Genomic DNA, 18,264 nt, shown 5'->3' on the forward strand with positions numbered 1-18,264 from the left:
CAGTCTCTAGATCATAGCGCACTTCACTGCCTTGGCTTCAGATAAGAGCTCTCCTCCACTGACAAACCGGAAGACAGTTTGTCCATGCGTATATATCATAGCTCATATTACAGGAAAGGAACATTAAGATGGCGCAAGCCAAGAATTCCAGCAGTATACATCTTTTGCAGGTATACGGTTTCCAGTTGCAAGTTACAGCAAGTCAGCAACTTCTACAAAGCCTTTTTGGCACGGATATCACCCTCGGATGAACCTATCAGTTGGGGTGGTTGTATGGAGTAATAGGTAACAAACGAGAGGTAAGCGCAGCTTGCTACGACGTAGACCTTGAACCACACAGATGAAAAAAGTGTCAGGTACACGCAGATGCCTGTCAAGCCAATTATTGCGAAAAAATTTGCCAGGCACTTGGGTGTGGATAAATCTCCTTCAGTTCCTTCGTCGGGAAAGTGGCCCTTCACGAAAAAATCTGACAGGAGTTGGTCCTTCTGCCTGAACCTCTCTATCATCCATTCGGTTACTTCATCTTCTGATGTGGGGATGTCACAGAGCTGAACAGTTCTGATGTGGATGTGGACTTCAGAAGGATCCACACCATACAAGTTGTCCAGAAAATCCGGCAGTCGATGCTTGTATGCGATTGTGACATCATAAACTGCATGAATCAGCATGTCAGGAGTCAAAATATCAAAAAGAGCAGACATTCTTAGTCAAAATACACTGCAGTACATAAGAAGCCGAAAAGAAGCTTTGTAAACTACTAAGCAGTTCGGCGGTTGAAAAGTTTCAGGTTTTCAGGGAATTAAAGCATATGTGGTCCTAGCCTCCAAGCTCATGTACTACAGTTCTTTTGGTGAGTAACAATGACAAGATATTTTGGGAATGCTAGTACACACAGGTTCGGCCACTACTAAACTGGACCACACTGACTGCACAACACCCACGATTTGTTTGGTTCGTTCTGAATGCAAAAATGTTCCATTTCATTAACTCAATTTATAATCAGATTACCAAAACAGTGAAGAACACTTTTTATACCATACCAGGAATTGATATCCCATGTAGTTATTCAATTCGATATATTTAAGAAACTTTAAGGGTTCTAAGAAATCATATACTGTCTTTATGACCTACTCAAGACAAAAGGATAAAAAAATTCCCACAAAGTGAAACAGATTTCTCGAATTAACATTATCTGTGGTGAACACAAGTCCTCTTTCTCTAAGGATTGGCTATACCTATTGTAGCTATACAGTTATTTGTTCATAAAGATTCTGCTGCTAACAGAAAAGGAAGGAATTCTCCACTGACACTTTCACATAATGTCATGGTAACACATGTAGCATGCACACACGAGCACAGAATGACAAGAAGGGGGAGGGAGTGTTCACCTGCATCTAAGGAACTCCTCAACTGTTGCAAACAACAAAAGAACCCCTTGGTCTTTGGAAGAAGTACATTTTCTAGTTTCGGCAAACCATGCTCTGAAGCATACTCTTGACTCTTGATGCATTTATTCTCACTAAGATTGAATCACCAATCAGCAACCAAAGAAAAGGGGAAATGAGGAAGAATCATGCACATGCCATAAAATGACAAGCAATTTCTGAAGCAATACATAAAATAAATTTCAAAAACGGTAGTACAGCGAATAAAGTTTGGTTTTCCAATCATTAACTGGAAATTCAAAAGATCGAAAATATACATGATTATTATATATTCCATTTAGGCATGCTGATTATACGAATGGATAAAATGAATTTCATAGATAAATATGCCTTACGTATAATCTGTGCCTTCAGGAAAAACCGCCAACCAGATAGGATCTCTGCAGTTCTTAAATTTTGATAGTTTGTTTTGGATAACTGCTTCATCAATCTCCCATTTCCGTTCTACTGGGATAAACTCAAAAATGTGAAATGCCCAGCTAAAAATTGGCAATTTCATCAAGCTGCTCTTAAGGATGTACTTGATATATCCTAGATGCCCTTTCCTCAATGCAAGATCCCACAAGTACATCCAGTCAACCTCGGTCCTGTGGTTGGCAAATAACAACACACGCCTTTTTGGAGGCACATTTTCACCAGAGAAAACCACCTTGGTTTTGTTGATCTTCTCAAACAAGAATGGCCATAAAGATAACCAAATTCCAAACAGAAAGGAAGTCGCCTTTCGGCTGTAATGCACACTGAACAGACGCACAATGAAAGTAGTTATAGGGGCTAAGTAAACAATCAATAGGAATGCTGTTGACAGTATTATCGCTACACATGCTACACCACGGCATCGTCTCATAGGGGTCAATGGACGATGCTTTGGTCCATTGTTCAGAATGGGTCGGCTAACATGATGCACCTCCTTCTCTCTACTAACATGATGCCCTTGGAAACCACTTGAACCATTCATCTTTAATGACTAGAACTGAATCCTTAGCACAATTTGAAAATTCCAAACAGGGCTAAAGCCTAGCACTGCTCAGATTATCTATACATCATGTAGGGTAGGGAGAAATGAGAACTGCAAAAAAATCAACATTATTGATCAGATGTGAGCATACTGTTGCTATACAAGATTTAAGAGTTAGCATAATTAACTTGAAAAAAATGCTATCAAGCAACAACCTATCACGCTGTCAGCTCTCAAGACAATTCAGGACTTTAGAGCGTCAGTATGAGCCACAACGCTGAATCAGATACAGAAATTAATGCACAAGTCCATCACCTGGCAGCCAAATTAATTCAAATAGCCAGACCGACATATTCCAAAAATGCTACGCAACCGTCCATGTCGTATTGCACAGCATGTATGTCCCAGCACATGCAAGGACAAATAAAAGATTCCCGTTTTTGGCAAACAAGGAATAAATGGATTAGACTAGCTTGGGCTCCAAACAATCATTTATGCAATTCATATATAATTGTCGGTTCTCTACGGCTCCACAAATCTATGAACCATAAAATTGCACCAGAAAGTCAATCTGCTTCTGCAAAGTACCAGCAAGACAATTGCATAAAATCTTTTTGCTTCTGCATGATTACATAAGTACACTCCACCATTCAAACACAATGGAAGAACCACCGGCTGTTCTACATGTGTTCTTTAGAAATACAAGTCCCCTTTGCAGTGAAGCATAGTGTTCCCTTTGCCTCATGCCAACATAAATTGCAAGGTATTGGCACCTCTCGACGATCTATACACAAACATAGAAGGAATACCACAATTCGATGCCTAAGCACCCAATTAAAATTTCAATGTCTACAAATGACTAGCAGCGAAAATTCAGCCTCTGCAATGCTTCAGGGTGCTCCCTGATGTGGCCACCCCTGGCCAACAGTAGTTGCACCTCCATGTTCGAATCAGAGCAATCGACCAACTCACGAGCGATACACCTAACCTCGTCGTGCTTGCTTAGCTAGCTCACGGAGCGGAACCAATCCCTTAACCAAGCAAACACCAATCAATAAACCTGGAGAGACGAACTTAACCGGGATCCCAGCATCGCGGAATCATCCGACCAAGAAGCGGACCTCGAACCTTAAGCGACAACAAAAGACCACCCACTAGCCTCGGTGAAAGCGTAGCACCGCTTGAAAGAAGGAACGAAATAGCAACAGGGTGCAGAGATGCAATACCAGGGAGGAATTCGGTCGTCGCCAGCGGCGGGCGGAGGAGCCTGGATGCGGTCGGGAATTTCGATGGGATCTGCGGGGTCCTCCCCTCGGGGAGGAGGAGAGGGGGACAGGGGAGCACGAGGGAATCCCGGGCCGCACCACGCGATAGAAACTAGGGGCAGACCGAGGCCGCCTGCCCCGGGGGAAGCGGAGCTTTATACAGCGCACGCGCTCTAATCATCAGTCCAGCGCTGACTGCTGGCGGCCGCAGGCTGCTCGGGTGCGGGAGCATCCCGCGTCAGGGCCGTGGTAGCGGTCGTGCGCGGCGGCCGCCCGCCCGCGCGTCGCGACGCTGGGATGGGTGCGCGCGTCGTTCGTCATGGTCCACTCCTCTCCTCCCGCAGCCCCGCGCCCACCGGTGGTCAAGCCTGGATTTTCTTCGGTTGCCAGGGCGTTGTCAGAGTTGTGGGGGCGACCTTGCGCGCGGGGCCGGGGTGGGTGCCGCGCCGGCTCGTGCGGCGATGGGTGTGAGGAGAGGCCGGCTACACTGCTGCAGCACCTACTGGGCCTTGCTTTAATTTGGACGCTTGCGGGGAAGCGGCCACAGGTTCTGGCAAAATAGAATGGTTTGGTTGTGTTTGGCCCAACCCAACATGGTAGTATCTATCCATCGGAATAGAACCCACGATCCTATCCAAAGGAAGGGATTAGGGCCCACGAGATCTGACGTTGGAGACTTGAAGTTTGTTTGACCATGAGGCCATGACCCATGAAAGTTGAAAAGACGAGATCAGGAACAGTGAACAGGGTTTCCGTCCTGTTATTATGCTTGTTATATCTCCTGTTTCGAGAGCAAGTGCAATTTCGAGTGAAATTTGAATTTGACATTTGTGGTTTGCATGAACAAAGGAAAGAAGAGCAAAAAGACTAGCTGACGGAGTGCTGTAATATACAAACGAATCAACATCGTCTGGTGCTATTTTGCTTAACAGGTGAACTTTTGGCCGTGTACAACTAAATTTTTCAGGAAAAAAAACGTGGTTAAAAAGCTCAACGCCATTTACTATTGTAAACGTGGCATTTACCCAAACGACAATGCAGCTCCATATACGAAATCAAACATCGTCCTGGCTGTTCCTGAAACTGTGCACATGCTCCTTTGGCCAAACTGGAAACAGGCCGGGATGCTGGAGAACATGCAAGCGGCTGTCACGAGATCTGAAGGAACTTGCCCCTAACGTGCACTGAGATCCGCTATTCACACCTTCATTGTCATGACCACCAACCATGAACATGCTCAAAGTTGGCCATTTGGCGGCTACTCAAACGATGGACATTCCTTGAGAATTCGGGGTTCTCGTTCGAAGGAATTAGCCGTAAAACCAATTCGCAGGAATGCGTACGATTGTCCAAACACGACATTGGATCGTTGCAGTGCGCGTTCTTAATAGGAATGTGCACGGCGCACACAACTTTTTATCAAAATGCAGAATAAACGAAGCTGAACAGTCAAAGTAGGTTATACATTAATCAGGATCCAAAGCCGGTAAAACGCAGCAGGAAGAATGAAGATATTATTCTGAAATATTAGAGGTTTGAGCAAACCATCTAGAAGAAAACAAGTTACAAAATATATTGCACAAGAAAAACTCATGCAGTGGGGTTACAAGAGATTATTAAGAGTGATTTTACTAGCAAGGAGCTAGCTAAAATCGCTGGATAAAGCCCTTTTAATTGGCAATGGTTGCCGACCAGGGGGCACTCGAGAGGAATACTCATGAGTGTTCGGGATGATATCATTGAGATAGAGGACGTCCATATTGGTAACTATTTTATTAAGTTGATCCTAAGGAACAAGGTCTCTAACTTTTGATGGATCCTTGTGATATTTTATGGGCTAGTGGACCACAGTCTGAGCACTTCCTTCCCGAGTTAGGTTCCTATTGCGAGTGTGACCCCTTGCCCATTGTGATGGGGTGAGTTTAATCTATTGAGGTTTGCTGCAAACAAAAATAATAGGAATGCAAATTATCATTTGATGGAGGTGTTTAATACATTTATCGGTAACTAGTATCTAAGAGAGATACACAGAGCTAGGGTCAATTCACGTAGTCAAATAAACAAGAAAATCTTTTGATGGCTAACCTAGATAGAATTTTGGTCACTACTGATTGGGAGGAAATATTCCCCCTCTGCAGTGCATGGAGCATTACCAGAATTGGCTCTGACCATAGCCCCTGTTACTTTCATATGTCATTGAAGTGCGCGTTCTTAATAGGAATGCGAGGGGCCTCAAATACTTTTACTTTGAGAAGCAATGGATACTTCATTCAGGGTTTAATGAGCTGTTTGAAGGAAAATGGGCTTCCTTCAAAGATAAAATGCCTAAGACAATATATTCCCTGGACTGCTGGCATGATTGTTTGGTTAGAAGCAGAAAATTTCTTGCTGGCTGGAGTAGACAAATAACTGGCCTAAATAAAGTTCAGAAGAATATCCTCATCCAAGAGCTGGAAGGATTAGATAACAAAGCAGATATCGATAGCCTAGTTGCTGAAGAATGGAAAGCTAGATATCAAATTGAGCATGATTTAGAAAAGCTTTACCTCATGGAAGAAATATACTGGCAGAGGAGAGGTGTACATGATTGGATTCTTCATGATGACTCGAATAGCAAGTTTTTCATCTCCATGCCAATAGAAGGAAAAGGAAAAATAATATCAGACAGCTACAGATTGAAACATGGGTGGTGAGGGAACATGAGGACATCATGAAACATATCATAGAAATCTACAAACAACTCTTTGGCTCCTAACCAAATAAAAGTGTGCATCTCAACCAAAACTTCTAGGGTTAGAATGAGCAGGTTTCCTTTCTAGACAAGGAGTCTTTGGAACACCCCTTTGAGATAGGGGGTTTAGATGAGGCAATCCAATCCATGGAAGTTAATTCGACATCTGGGCCTAATGGGTTCAATGTCTTCTTTTTTTCAGAAATTCTAACATGCTATCAAGGGTGATATGTATGTCATATTGAATGACTTCAATGAAGACAATTTGGATATCAAAAGACTTAACTATGGTGTTATAACCTTGATTCCAAAAATAAGAGGCCAATAATATTAAGCAATATAGACCCATATGCCTTCTAAATGTAGACTAAAGCCTTTACCAAAATGATTACTGATAGGCTGAGCCCTGTAATGGGCATGGTGATTGATGAATGCCGGTCGACCTTTATCAAGGGGAGAAATATATTAGAAGGAGTGATCATTGTTCATGAAACTTTAAATGAGCTCAGACGCTCTAAGAAGTAGGGGCTCCTTCTCAAAATTGACTTTGAAAAAGCATACATTAAGGTGGGATGGGATTTTCTCAGGAAAGACATGATCGTAAAATGTTTTCCTCAAAGATGGGTGAACTAGGTTATGCAAACCATTCAAAGTGGACAGATTTTCATTAATGTGAATGGTAAAATGGGCCCATACTTCAGAACCTTTTGAGGCCTAAGATAGGGAGATCCCCTATCTCCAATCTTATTCAATATTGTGGCGGAGGTTTTAGGGTCAATGATGAATAAGGCTAAGGATAGAAACTGTCGAGGGTTAATCCTTGATAGTGATTCCGGGGTATGCTGGACAGTGGATGCATAAATGGTATTTTGGGAACACAAGGAGCTAATGAGTTGTGTGTGTTATGAACTCTAAGATGCGAAGAGTTATACAAGTTCGGGCCTCCCGAAGTATAATAACCCTACATCATGTGTGTTGTGTTTATGGAGGATCTGAATGGGTTACAGAGGGTGTTCTAGCTGGTTGCCAGGTTCCTTCCTTTTTTTGTCTTTACAAACAGGGTCCTCATCCCTTTATATAGGAGGGAGGAGGAGAACTTACATGTAGATCCAAATAGAAGACTCCTGCTCATCCTAATATCTAACCCAAGCCATCATTACAGAGGACAAAATGTGCCCACTTGCCCTGAGGGTTTGATACATCCCCTCATCATGCGCCGTAGCTCTTTGGCTGTCACACCATTTCATCTGGGTGCTCTGTCCGCCACTTGTATGTGGAGTTATCAACTTGCCTAGTCGGTCTGCTGACATCGTCTCATCCGTTATGCGGCGCCATCTCGGGTGTTCTATCTGCCGCTTGTATGTGGAGTTATCAACTTATCTGACCGGCCTGCTGACACCGTTTCATTCGTTGTGCGGTGCTGTTTGGTCTGCACTACCCCATCCTGTAGCATTTAATGCCACGGGACGGGACACTACCCTTCTGCACCGTCCATGACTTTGTTTGTGGGGGAAGACACCTAGGGAAGGAAAAAAGCACTTGAGTAGATATCAATAAATATAATTGGACAGTTTGTGTCAGGTCCGGCCCTACGACCAGTGGGGTTGGTCGCGAGTTCACGCGAGGTCCCAGTGAGGCTAGTCGCGTAAGCCTCGTACTGGTCGCAGGACTTCCTATCCTGGTCAAGCAACTGGCTAGTTTTTAGGAGATACGCATCCTTGATTCTTATATATCCTTGGAGAACTCTTCTTCTAAGGTGCCCCTATACTCCATATACCAACAGAATCCTAGTCTTAGGGCTGATGGATCACCTTATCCCAGAGGGGATTACTCATGTGCAATATGCCGATGATACAGTAATTATGACGGATTGCTCAGAGGCTACCATTTTAAACATAAAGATCATCTTGTATTGCTTTGAATGGTTATCAGGTCTCAAAATCAATTTTCACAAAAGCGAGGCTTTTGTTTCTGAGGTGGACCAAGCAACTAAAGAGAAATGCGCTAATATGCTCAATTATAAATTAGGGGTCCTACCTATCAAATACCTTGGAATCCCAATTGATGATCAACATATAGGGTTGGCCCCTTTTGACCCTTTGGTGCAAAAGCTTCAGAAGAGACTAGATCCTTGGAAAGGGAAACTCACGTCTTTAGGGGGAAGGCTTGTTCTGACTAACATCTACTTGAACAATCTTCCCATGTATATTATGGGCTTCTACCTCCTCCATGCCGGAACCCATGGCAAGATGGACTCGATTCGTTCCAAATTTTTCTGGAGAGAGACACGTGATAAATTCAAATATCATATGATAAGGTGGGAGACAACTTGTAGATCAAAGGACTAAGGAGGTCTGGACATCATAAATACACATATCATGATTCAATGCTTAATGGTGAAATGGATTTGGAAAATCCTCAAAGATAGGCACTCGCTCTGGTGCAGCTTGTTAAGAGCAAAATACATGATAGACAGGGATTTCTTTGTCTCTAAGAGCAAAGGTTCCTCATAATTTTGGCAAGGGCTACACAAAGTTAAACATTTATTCATGTGGGGGGCTATCTACACAGCGCATAATGGGAGAAGGACCAGATTTTGGACAGACATCTGGATTCAGGTACCCCATAAAGATCTAGTTCCCTGATCTATACAAAATGACCTCAGATACAATGGGCAAGGTGGATGATTGTTTTGAGGATGGTACTTTCAACATCAGCTTTAGAAGAGCTTTGACACCCTCGGAATCTCGGAGACATGAGGAGTTAAAGACTCTGTTAAACTCCATTAATTTGGACGATCTGGATGATGAAGTCAACTGGGTTCTAGAGAAGTCTAGGAACTTCACCATGTAATCTCTTTACCGCTTTATTCTCGATGGTGGGATAAGAAGTAAGATCAGTGGGGAAATTTGGAAATGCAAAATCCCGCAGATGACAAAGATTTTTCTCTGGCAGATGTTCAATGATAGACTCCAAACTACTACCACTCTAAAGAAGAGAGTTTGGAAGGGCAGTGAGTACTGTTGCCTATGTGGGAAAAAAAGAAAAATATCAACAACATCTTCTTCCAATGTATTCTTGCTAACTTCACATGGAGTGTAATTAGGGAATGCTTTGGCTGGTCTGAGCAACTCAGGACCCTAAACGACTTTGCTCCTAGTTGGTTGACTCAGATTCTAAATCTACACCCAAATCTGTGTCTCTTCTTATTTGCATGTCTTAGTTGGGCAACTTGGTGTGTTCGTAACAAGATGGCGATTGGAAAGACCTTCCCCAACAAGCTAATTGTTTCTCTACTCAAAGTTCTCTCTTACTTGCATAGTTGAAAAATCCTACTCAAGGAGGGCGATAAGGAGAAAATTGATCCTGCTCTAGAACATATCGTGGAGTGGTGCAACAATTTTCAGCCAAGTTCGATCTCCATCTCTGATGTCGTGGAGCTGTAGTATATCATGGAGTGTTAACTTAGCTCGTGGAGTGTTATCTTAGCTATGAATGTTGTATATGTAAATATGTTTGCCTTGTTTCCTTTGAGACTTTCCTGAGAACCTAGTGGCTATTTCTGTTATATTTCTTTCAATAGAAGCAGAGTTTGTTCTCGTGTAAAAAAAAAGGAGTATACAGTTCTCATGAAAAAATTTAGACTATATTAATATAGTGACAGATGCAAAGACGAAGTATAGAGCTTTCCTCTTCATCCTCCTCCTCTCCCTCTTTTTTCCCTCCTCCTCCTCCACCTCTTTTAGAAAAGGGCTTTTAGTAAGAAAATGTGGATGAATACTTGTTCTTTCCTCAAATTTAGATCGGATTTTTAGGCGACATGGCCAAATGGTAAAATAGGGGACTGCAAATCCTTTATCCCAGTTTAAATCTGAGTTCCGTCTGAACAATAAAATACTTTCAATGATGTTTCATTTAGTAGGGAGATTTGAGCCCCATTAGCCCATGTGGACCCACCCTCGTACTGATAGATAGGTATTCAAACATGATACTGTTGCATAAGATCAAATTTACAAATAAAAAATTTAGCCCCTACCCTTACACCCCAATTAATTATTTAAGTTAGCATGCATAAAAAAGGAAAATATTCACATGTTTCCGAGCACAATGGAAAAAAAGAAAACCCTAGCCGCCGCAAGTTTCCCCGCCTCCTCCCATGTGAGCTGTAAACACCAGGATCTCCGGCTCCCCTACTTCTTTCTTTCTTGGCTCACAAGCCAAAGACCGGCGCCCGACGCATGCCTCCCGACCATCACGGCCGTCCGCGTACACGGCCCGACCGTCTCCACGACGTCGGATCGTAGCCGCGCCGGGCTCCGGGCATGCATGTACGGACGTGGTAACCGCGACCGAGCAAAAAGGAAAGCAACCGCGGCGCGAGCTCTCGTTGCCCTTTTCCGCGATGGCACCTGTCAAATTATATATTTCCAAACAGATCCACCCGTTCTGCCTCTGACGGCGGTGGGTGCATGATTTAGCGTTATGTCGAGGGCTAAAGTGTAAAGTATCCGCGCAGGGTGAGCCCCTGTTCTGTACTATATTAGGCTCCGGAAGGCGAGGAGAGGCACCTCGACCTCGCCCTCGTCCGCCGCCGCGTGTTCGGAAGCGTGCAAGCCGCTCCTCCCCTCCCTTGGAATACCGATCGCCCGGCATTGCCCCGCGCATCTCACGTCTACGCGATCGGGGAGGCCGGCCTATAGCGAGCAAGCGATGGCGAGCAACGGCATGTCGCTGGTGCGCCGCGCCGCCGAGGCGGTGCGCCGCACGCCGCGCTGGAAGAAGAGGCTCGTCGTCCTCACCGTCGGGTGCGTGCGCCGCCTCACCTCCCTCTTATGCATTCCTTCCTTTTTTTTTTCTATGGGCGTGCGCGCGTTGATCGGTCCGTGTGCCGCGCCGTCGTCGTTGTGCGTTGCTCAGTCTTGGTGTGGCCGTGCGCTTTGGTGAATTTTGCCACCTTGTGACGCTTCCTCTGGTTTCAGAATTTTTTTCCCGTGTAGACGTGTAGTTCAGTTTGCGATGGCTCGGAGGAGCATAGTTAATCAGAGAACTTTTTGTTGGGCCGATTGCTCGTTTTTTTAGTTGCTTCGATTGATGATAACCTGTGACTCTGAAACTCTGTTACGGCACCATATATCCCCCCCCCCCCCCCCCAAAGTTCGTAGTCCTACGCTTCGTTGGTTTGATTTGGATCTAATAATTCTGTTGCGTGTTGTATCCGTGATTGGCTATGTGTTCAAATGCAAAAAAAAAAAGATTTAGGAAGCTAGCAACTTACTGTAATATTGCTGTGAATCAGGTGCCCAGTGTATCTAATGCAAATATGATTATCCTAAATATTGCACAGTTTATTCCTGTGTTATTTTGTGAATGAATCAGCACCGTACTGTTGCATTTGTCAATTTTAGAGAACATGAATTATGCAGTGCTGGACTAAATACATATTACTGTCATGCCTGATATATTGATACAAAGAGTACAATTTTGTAGGCGACTAGGCATTTAGGGGCTCTGGTCATTTAAGTAGATTATAATATCAAACTTTTACTAATGAGAATGTAATGACGTATTATCTTTATATATTATTGTAATGCTATATGTGTATGTGCTTATTATTGTTGGCCATGTAGATTGAATGAGATGATACAAGATGAAGTTCTTCCCTCATTTTTCATCCTGTAATTATGCAGCAGTACAATATAGTTGTTGTTCATTTCGCTGTTTGACCACCAAGGTAACTAAGATTTTACAGCAGTTTGCAATTGTTGTGCTGTGTTGCACAATGTACTTAGGAAAATAATCTTTAGCGATTCTACTAAAATGCCTTTATTTGGAATCTCTTTTTCTCGAACACATAGGAGAGCTGTGCGCCATTGCGTTAAGAAGAAGAGTGACCTAGTTTACAAGGAAAACCGGGTCCGAAAACCTTACAAGCAGTACATTACAACCTGCGAAGCCCAGCTCACGCGCAAGACAGGTAGAGAAGGAAAGAAGAAAGAACCCCAAACCTTCTAAACAACCAGTCGATAGGCTCGGCAACAAACAACCCGGCTAACACACAACAAACAACCTAGCACAGCGACACCATCCGACACACCAGGTGAACCAACGGCACCCACACCAAGCAAAGCAACCCAGCAAGAACTATGCCCAGCTAGCACCTCGACTAGAACACGCGGACAACCTAACAAGCGGAGCCCCGTTCACACGCCTGACAACCCAAACGGTCGGCAGCTCCCACACTGAACCACAAGCAAGACGGAGTCCTAGGACGACGGAGCACAACCACTGATGAGATGCGCTGCAAGATGAAGAGAACACCAGCCGAACATGAGAACGAACGGGTCGAGCAGCAACAGTGGGAGATGCGTCCTGCAAATAGCGCCACCAGCTGTAATGTCAAAATACAGGGATTCTCCAAAGCGACGCCTTTAGGAAGGAAGCGGTAAGGAAACCGCCGTCGCTCGTCTAGATACTGAACAGAGTTTTCACCTGGAGAGATCCTGGTGGGGAAACTACGAGACGACGCCTCCAGGGAGGTAATGACGTCCGACAACGCCACCGTTGTCGGCAATGGCATAAAGCCAGACCGGGCTTTCGCACATAAGTCCCCGAACCACGACACAACCCAACGAACACAGAGATTAGATGGGTCGACCAGGGCACGAGGCCTCGATAAGAGACGACAATTACAACATGCAGCGCTAGGCACAAGGGCAGCACAGGAGCACAAGGACACCTTCAACAACAAGGGACGGTCGGGGCGAAGCCCGGCCAGCAGCGACGCATGGGTTGAACCACAAGTCGACGGTAGCAGATAGCGACCGCAGACGCACTGGAGTATCTCACCCAGAGAGCGTCGGCCCCGTAGCCACAGGAGAGCAGCTGGCCACCTCGGAACCACACTGTGGTGGCGAGAAGCCCGCAGAGCCCAGCGACGGTGGAGCCCGAAGCCCTCGGCCAAAGAGGAGAGGCGGAGCCCGGATTCGGACCATCGAAGGCGGATCCGCCTCTACCGAAGACGGATCGGGCCCAGGACACCCGGATTTGCCCAGTCGGAGGCAAGGACAACCGGGAGTCGACGTGACCGACGATGAAAAGCTAGAGGGGGGGGGGGAGTAGGAGAGGAGGGAGCTCGAGGAAGGAGAGGAGCAAGGCCGCAGTGGCCCGGCTTCGGAGCCGCCGCCATCGGCGTGGGCGGTGGCGGCCGGAGCAAACTCACTTTGGGTGGGTGTTGGGCTTAGGGCTGGGTCGCCCCGCCCCGCCCCCCCCCCCCCCCCCTCGCCAGAGCGGGCTACACGGGGGCCTCTCTGCGGACTTCCTTTTCAAAGAGAGTTTGGTTCTGAACCTTATTTGGAATCTTAGAAGTGGTTATCAATTGGTATATACATCCAGAAATATTGTAACAAAACTGCAGCTTTAATGTTACTGTATTGCCACAAGCACCCTTCACTCTTCTACTTTTAAAATAATTTATATAACCTATATTTCAGGACTCTGACACGCTTCTTTTGTCAACCTTTTGTAGAGTTGGAGCTTTAACTTATGCTTGTCAGGATAATCGGCTTCTTCAAATTTGTGATGGGACTGGAAACAAGAAGAAGGTGGTTATCCTTGGAACCGGTTGGGCAGGCGCAAGTTTTTTGAGAAATATTGACACCTCTTTATATGATGTTCATGTGGTATCACCTCGCAACTACTTCACATTCACTCCTTTGTTGCCAAGCGTGACATGTGGCACAGTTGAAGCGCGTAGTATTGTGGAGCCTATTCGCAATATCGTGCGAAAGGTATGTCCTTATTACTAATAGAGAATATGCTCTAATTTGCAACTGTCTTATTATTATGACTTTTGACTTAAGATGCATCATCTCATACCTTATAGTGTTTTTCTTCTGTGTTAGTAATTTGCTCTATTTTGAACAGTTGAATTGATATGTCCAATTAAATGCAAGAGTTTGGCAACTAATGTGTGCATATCCCTCTGCAGAGAAATGCTGCATTCCGGTTTTGGGAAGCTGAGTGCTTCAAGATTGATCCAACGAACAAAAAAATCCACTGCAGATCAGATGTTGGGACGAACATCGATGGAAATGGTGAATTTGTTGTGGATTATGATTACCTGGTTGTCAGTGTTGGAGCTAGACCTAATACTTTCAACACCCCCGGTGTTACTGAAAATTGCCATTTCCTAAAGGTAAGTACCACGTAAGGCCTAATGCAGCATAGAATTGTCCCTACATTGAGTTGATGATCAAAGATAATCTTCAGAAACAAAGTTGTAGTGTTTACTGCTGGTCTATCAGAATCATCTTTTGATCGATGCCAACATTACCTTGGGTACAATTTTTTTGGTTCCTTGTTGTGCCTGCTGCTTTGTTATTCGTTGTCTCACACCACCCATGCCAATTGAACGTGGTAGAACCAGTCTCTTTTTTGTCAATCAACGTAACCCTTAGCTGTTGCAGTAGGATAGTAGATTCGGTCTACCTGTTGTGTCATTTCATCATAATTCGCTGTATTCTGCTGCTCCTAGTTTTTTATGCAACTAAGCGTCATTATAACATGTGTTTAACGATGCAACTGTTTTCTATATATGTTGTGCAATGAAATGCTTTTTGATAGAGCCATCACTATTGTAGGAAGTAGAAGATGCTCAAAAGATCAGGAAGAGTGTCATGAAATGTTTTGAAAGAGCCTCCCTTCCAAACCTTACTGAGGAAGAGCGGAAGAAGAATCTCCATTTCGTTATTATTGGTGGTGGCCCAACAGGGGTGGAATTTGCTGCAGAGTTGCATGACTTTGTGAATGAGGATTTGGCAAAGTTATATCCTGATGTAAAGAAGTATGCGAACATTTCAGTAATTGAAGCAGGAGGGCATATCCTCACAATGTAAGAGCTTTAGATGCTTTGTATATCGCCCCTTTCATGCTCAACTAATTAGAACTTTCTTGGCATACAACTACAACCTGCAGATCCAACGGAAATGCATGGGTATATTATATTGTGGATCTTCAACTAAATTAAAATTGTCATGTCTACTTTAATCTTAGTCTAACAATGCAGCATTTCTTATGTTTATACAGTTAATGTAACAAGTGGTTAAAAAAATCTTGGTATAGAAGTTGGCTCATAGTGGTGGATGGCGCGCTCTGTGTGTGTGTGTGTTTCAAAATCACTGACGTTTTATATTCTTACTGCACTTTTTGCCTCCTGATGTCTTATATCTATTGTGATCTTTATACTATATCTTTCATACAGGTTTGACAAAAGAATCACCCAATTTGCTGAAGAGAAGTTCAAGAGGGAAGGTATAGATTTGAAGACAAATTTTAAGGTTGTAAAGGTGTCTGATAAGGATATTACCATGACCAATCCTGCAACTGGAGAGATCGATGTTCCTTATGGTATGGCTGTTTGGTCCACTGGAATTGGAACCCGTCCCATTATCATGGATTTCATGAAGCAAGTTGGTCAGGTATATCTCCTCCATCCAGAAGAGAAACATATTTCCTTGTACACACCTTTTATTCAGTTCGATACATTTTTTGCAGGCGAATCGACGTGTGCTAGCAACTGATGAGTGGCTTAGGGTTCAAGGGTGTGAGGACGTTTATGCTCTTGGTGATTGCGCAACGATAGCTCAAAGGAAAGTTATGGTATGTTCTACTACTCAATTTAAAAAATATCATGTTAGATCACTAATCTATAACCACGTCATGGGTTATGACACTATTCTGTTTATCAGAATCTGTACATTCAAGTGACACCTGCGTCTAGCTTTTTCTGGAAGAAATGGCAACTGTGTACCGTCTTTACTTTTCATAATGTGTGTCTAACTTGCTCCACCAAAAATATCTGCTTTCAGATTGCAAGACATGAGAAGAACTTATTAGAAATTTGTTTGTTGCTTTTTGCCTGTAGTTCTTTACTGCCAGATTTGCGGACTTTATGTTTTCTTGGTAATACATTCTGCCGTTAGATGGTTGAATCAAGAAGGCTTTTTTTACACAAAGGGGTTTAGCATGTTAATGTATACTCTGTGATTAGCGCTAGATATGCCCTTTTTGTAAATACTACATTTTGTATCAAATAAATTTCTTGTCGTAACAGCTAGCACTTGTTTGTAATGTTCTTACATATTTAGTGGTGTGTATTAATAAATTTTCAGGAAGATGTTGCTGCAATATTTCGAGTAGCAGACAAGGATAACTCCGGCACTTTAACTGTGAAGAAAATAAAAAATATTCTTGGAGACATCTACGAGAGGTACCCTCAGGTGGAGTTGTATCTTAAATCCAACCAAATGAAGGACTTCCATGATCTACTCAAAGATTCAGATGGGAACTCCAAGGAGTCAAAAGAACTTGACATAGAGGAATTCAAAAAGGCCCTTGCTCGAGTGGACTCGCAAGTCAAGATGCTCCCAGCAACAGCTCAGGTAATTCACCTGTAGCATTAGATCTGAGCGACTCCAGAGTACTGTCCAGAGAGTGCGAAGATAACTTCTGCGCTGTTATGTGCTAGCATTGCATATATTATATGAATGCTTGTTGGTGCTTCAGGTTGCTGCACAAGAGGGAGATTATCTAGCGGACTGCTTCAACAGAATGAGGACTTGTGAACAATACCCTGAGGGTCCTCTAAGGATCAGAGGTGCAGGGCGTCATCGGTTCAAACCTTTCAGGTTCGTATTCCATGCTTTGATATGCTTCCGCAAGAGGGAACAACTCATGCATTGTTCTAAATTACTCCATCCTGTCCAAAAAAAATGCATGCAGTTTTACTTAAAAAACACATGCAGCTTTGGCCTACTTGATGTGCGTACGGCATTTAATTATTACCATAATATGCTATTGGTAAGGATGCATACGTAGAAGTGAATTCCGTTAGCATGGCTACGATTGATCATTCAGAACCAGTAGTCACAAATTTTTATCGTTTGGTGTACAGGTACAGGCATTTTGGCCAATTCGCTCCACTGGGTGGAGAGCAAACAGCTGCGCAATTGCCAGGCGATTGGGTTCATGTTGGCCACAGCACTCAATGGCTGTGGTATTCTGTCTATGCAAGGTATTGATCTCACTCTTCCGTATTATTTTCTTTTTGCACCTTCATATTGGCACATATGTACCATTATGCTCGTCATATCTGACTGGATACTGGTTTTGATGGTTGCTCTTATTAAATACAGCAAACAATTCAGCTGGCGCACAAGGATGCTAGTCGTATCTGATTGGGGGAAGCGGTTCATCTTTGGAAGGGACTCCAGCAGCCTATAAATTCAAGTCGCCCGATTTTGTAGTTCAACTCCTACCTGTTATTCCCGACGCTACTGTTTGATTCATTCCTACTGTTCCTCTATTTTCGAATATCAATTCTTTCCGTAGCCTAGCAAGGGTTTCGTTACCAAATTTTGACCTTGCATATACTCTTTTCCTATGTTGTGACGCACTGAATGGATGATTCTGGTTCATATGCTATTCTGTTTCGCTTCTATTTGCATTTTGCACTTCTGCAGTTCTGTATGCCATAACATATCCCAGCAGTATTTTCCCCACCGTGTCTTATCACCTTTGCTGCTTATAAATACTTATAAATTAGTTTTTTTTGTTTTTCAGTTCTGTAAATTTTATGTAAATTAACAGTCGTCACTACTCTAGAGGGGAGAATGGAAACAGTTTTATAGGCCTGTTGCACACGCGCTAGGACTAGGGAAAATGCTGTTTACACAGCACAAGCCATGGAACCAACTTTTTTGAAAGTAGAGAGAAAAGGCTGAGGGCACAGGAGGGCCATAGATGGAGCGGGATGCTTAAGTTCAATCTGTCGTTCACCTCCTTAAGCTCAAGCTCATCGGTAGA

The 18,264-nt window shown here is 43.8% G+C and overlaps 2 protein-coding genes across 2 annotated transcripts; one reads left to right on the plus strand and one right to left on the minus strand.

Moving 5' to 3' along the window:
- Positions 1–36: 36 nt before the first annotated feature.
- LOC133908887 (probable 1-acyl-sn-glycerol-3-phosphate acyltransferase 5) lies at positions 37–4,035 on the minus strand. Its single transcript, XM_062351097.1, has 4 exons — positions 3,633–4,035; positions 1,784–2,517; positions 1,392–1,522; positions 37–655 (listed from the first exon to the last, which is right to left on the minus strand). Exons 2-4 carry the CDS (start codon positions 2,404–2,406, stop codon positions 213–215), a joined length of 1,197 nt encoding a protein of 398 aa, XP_062207081.1. The 5' UTR covers positions 2,407–2,517; positions 3,633–4,035; the 3' UTR covers positions 37–212.
- A 6,951-nt stretch (positions 4,036–10,986) lies between these two features.
- On the plus strand, positions 10,987–17,866 carry LOC133910114 (external alternative NAD(P)H-ubiquinone oxidoreductase B3, mitochondrial-like). Its single transcript, XM_062352632.1, has 10 exons — positions 10,987–11,207; positions 13,928–14,189; positions 14,390–14,596; positions 15,042–15,292; positions 15,662–15,878; positions 15,955–16,059; positions 16,572–16,841; positions 16,966–17,087; positions 17,354–17,473; positions 17,595–17,866. Exons 1-10 carry the CDS (start codon positions 11,113–11,115, stop codon positions 17,680–17,682), a joined length of 1,737 nt encoding a protein of 578 aa, XP_062208616.1. The 5' UTR covers positions 10,987–11,112; the 3' UTR covers positions 17,683–17,866.
- The last annotated feature ends 398 nt before the right edge of the window (positions 17,867–18,264 follow it).

The sequence above is a fragment of the Phragmites australis genome, chromosome 2 (assembly GCF_958298935.1).
Source record: "Phragmites australis chromosome 2, lpPhrAust1.1, whole genome shotgun sequence".
NCBI classification, from domain to species: Eukaryota; Viridiplantae; Streptophyta; class Magnoliopsida; order Poales; family Poaceae; genus Phragmites; species Phragmites australis.

Excerpts from the sequence above, each read along its gene's own strand:
- LOC133908887 (XM_062351097.1), bottom strand. The coding sequence starts at position 2,406 with ATGAATGGTTCAAGTGGTTTCCAAGGGCATCATGTTAGTAGAGAGAAG. Across the intron at positions 1,523-1,783 it reads CCTGAAGGCACAGATTATAC|TGAGAATAAATGCATCAAGA; the intron begins GTAAGGCATATT and ends ATTCAATCTTAG. Across the intron at positions 656-1,391 it reads GAGGAGTTCCTTAGATGCAG|TTTATGATGTCACAATCGCA; the intron begins GTGAACACTCCC and ends TGATTCATGCAG.
- LOC133910114 (XM_062352632.1), top strand. The coding sequence starts at position 11,113 with ATGGCGAGCAACGGCATGTCGCTGGTGCGCCGCGCCGCCGAGGCGGTG. Across the intron at positions 16,060-16,571 it reads TAGCTCAAAGGAAAGTTATG|GAAGATGTTGCTGCAATATT; the intron begins GTATGTTCTACT and ends ATAAATTTTCAG. Across the intron at positions 17,088-17,353 it reads CATCGGTTCAAACCTTTCAG|GTACAGGCATTTTGGCCAAT; the intron begins GTTCGTATTCCA and ends TTTGGTGTACAG.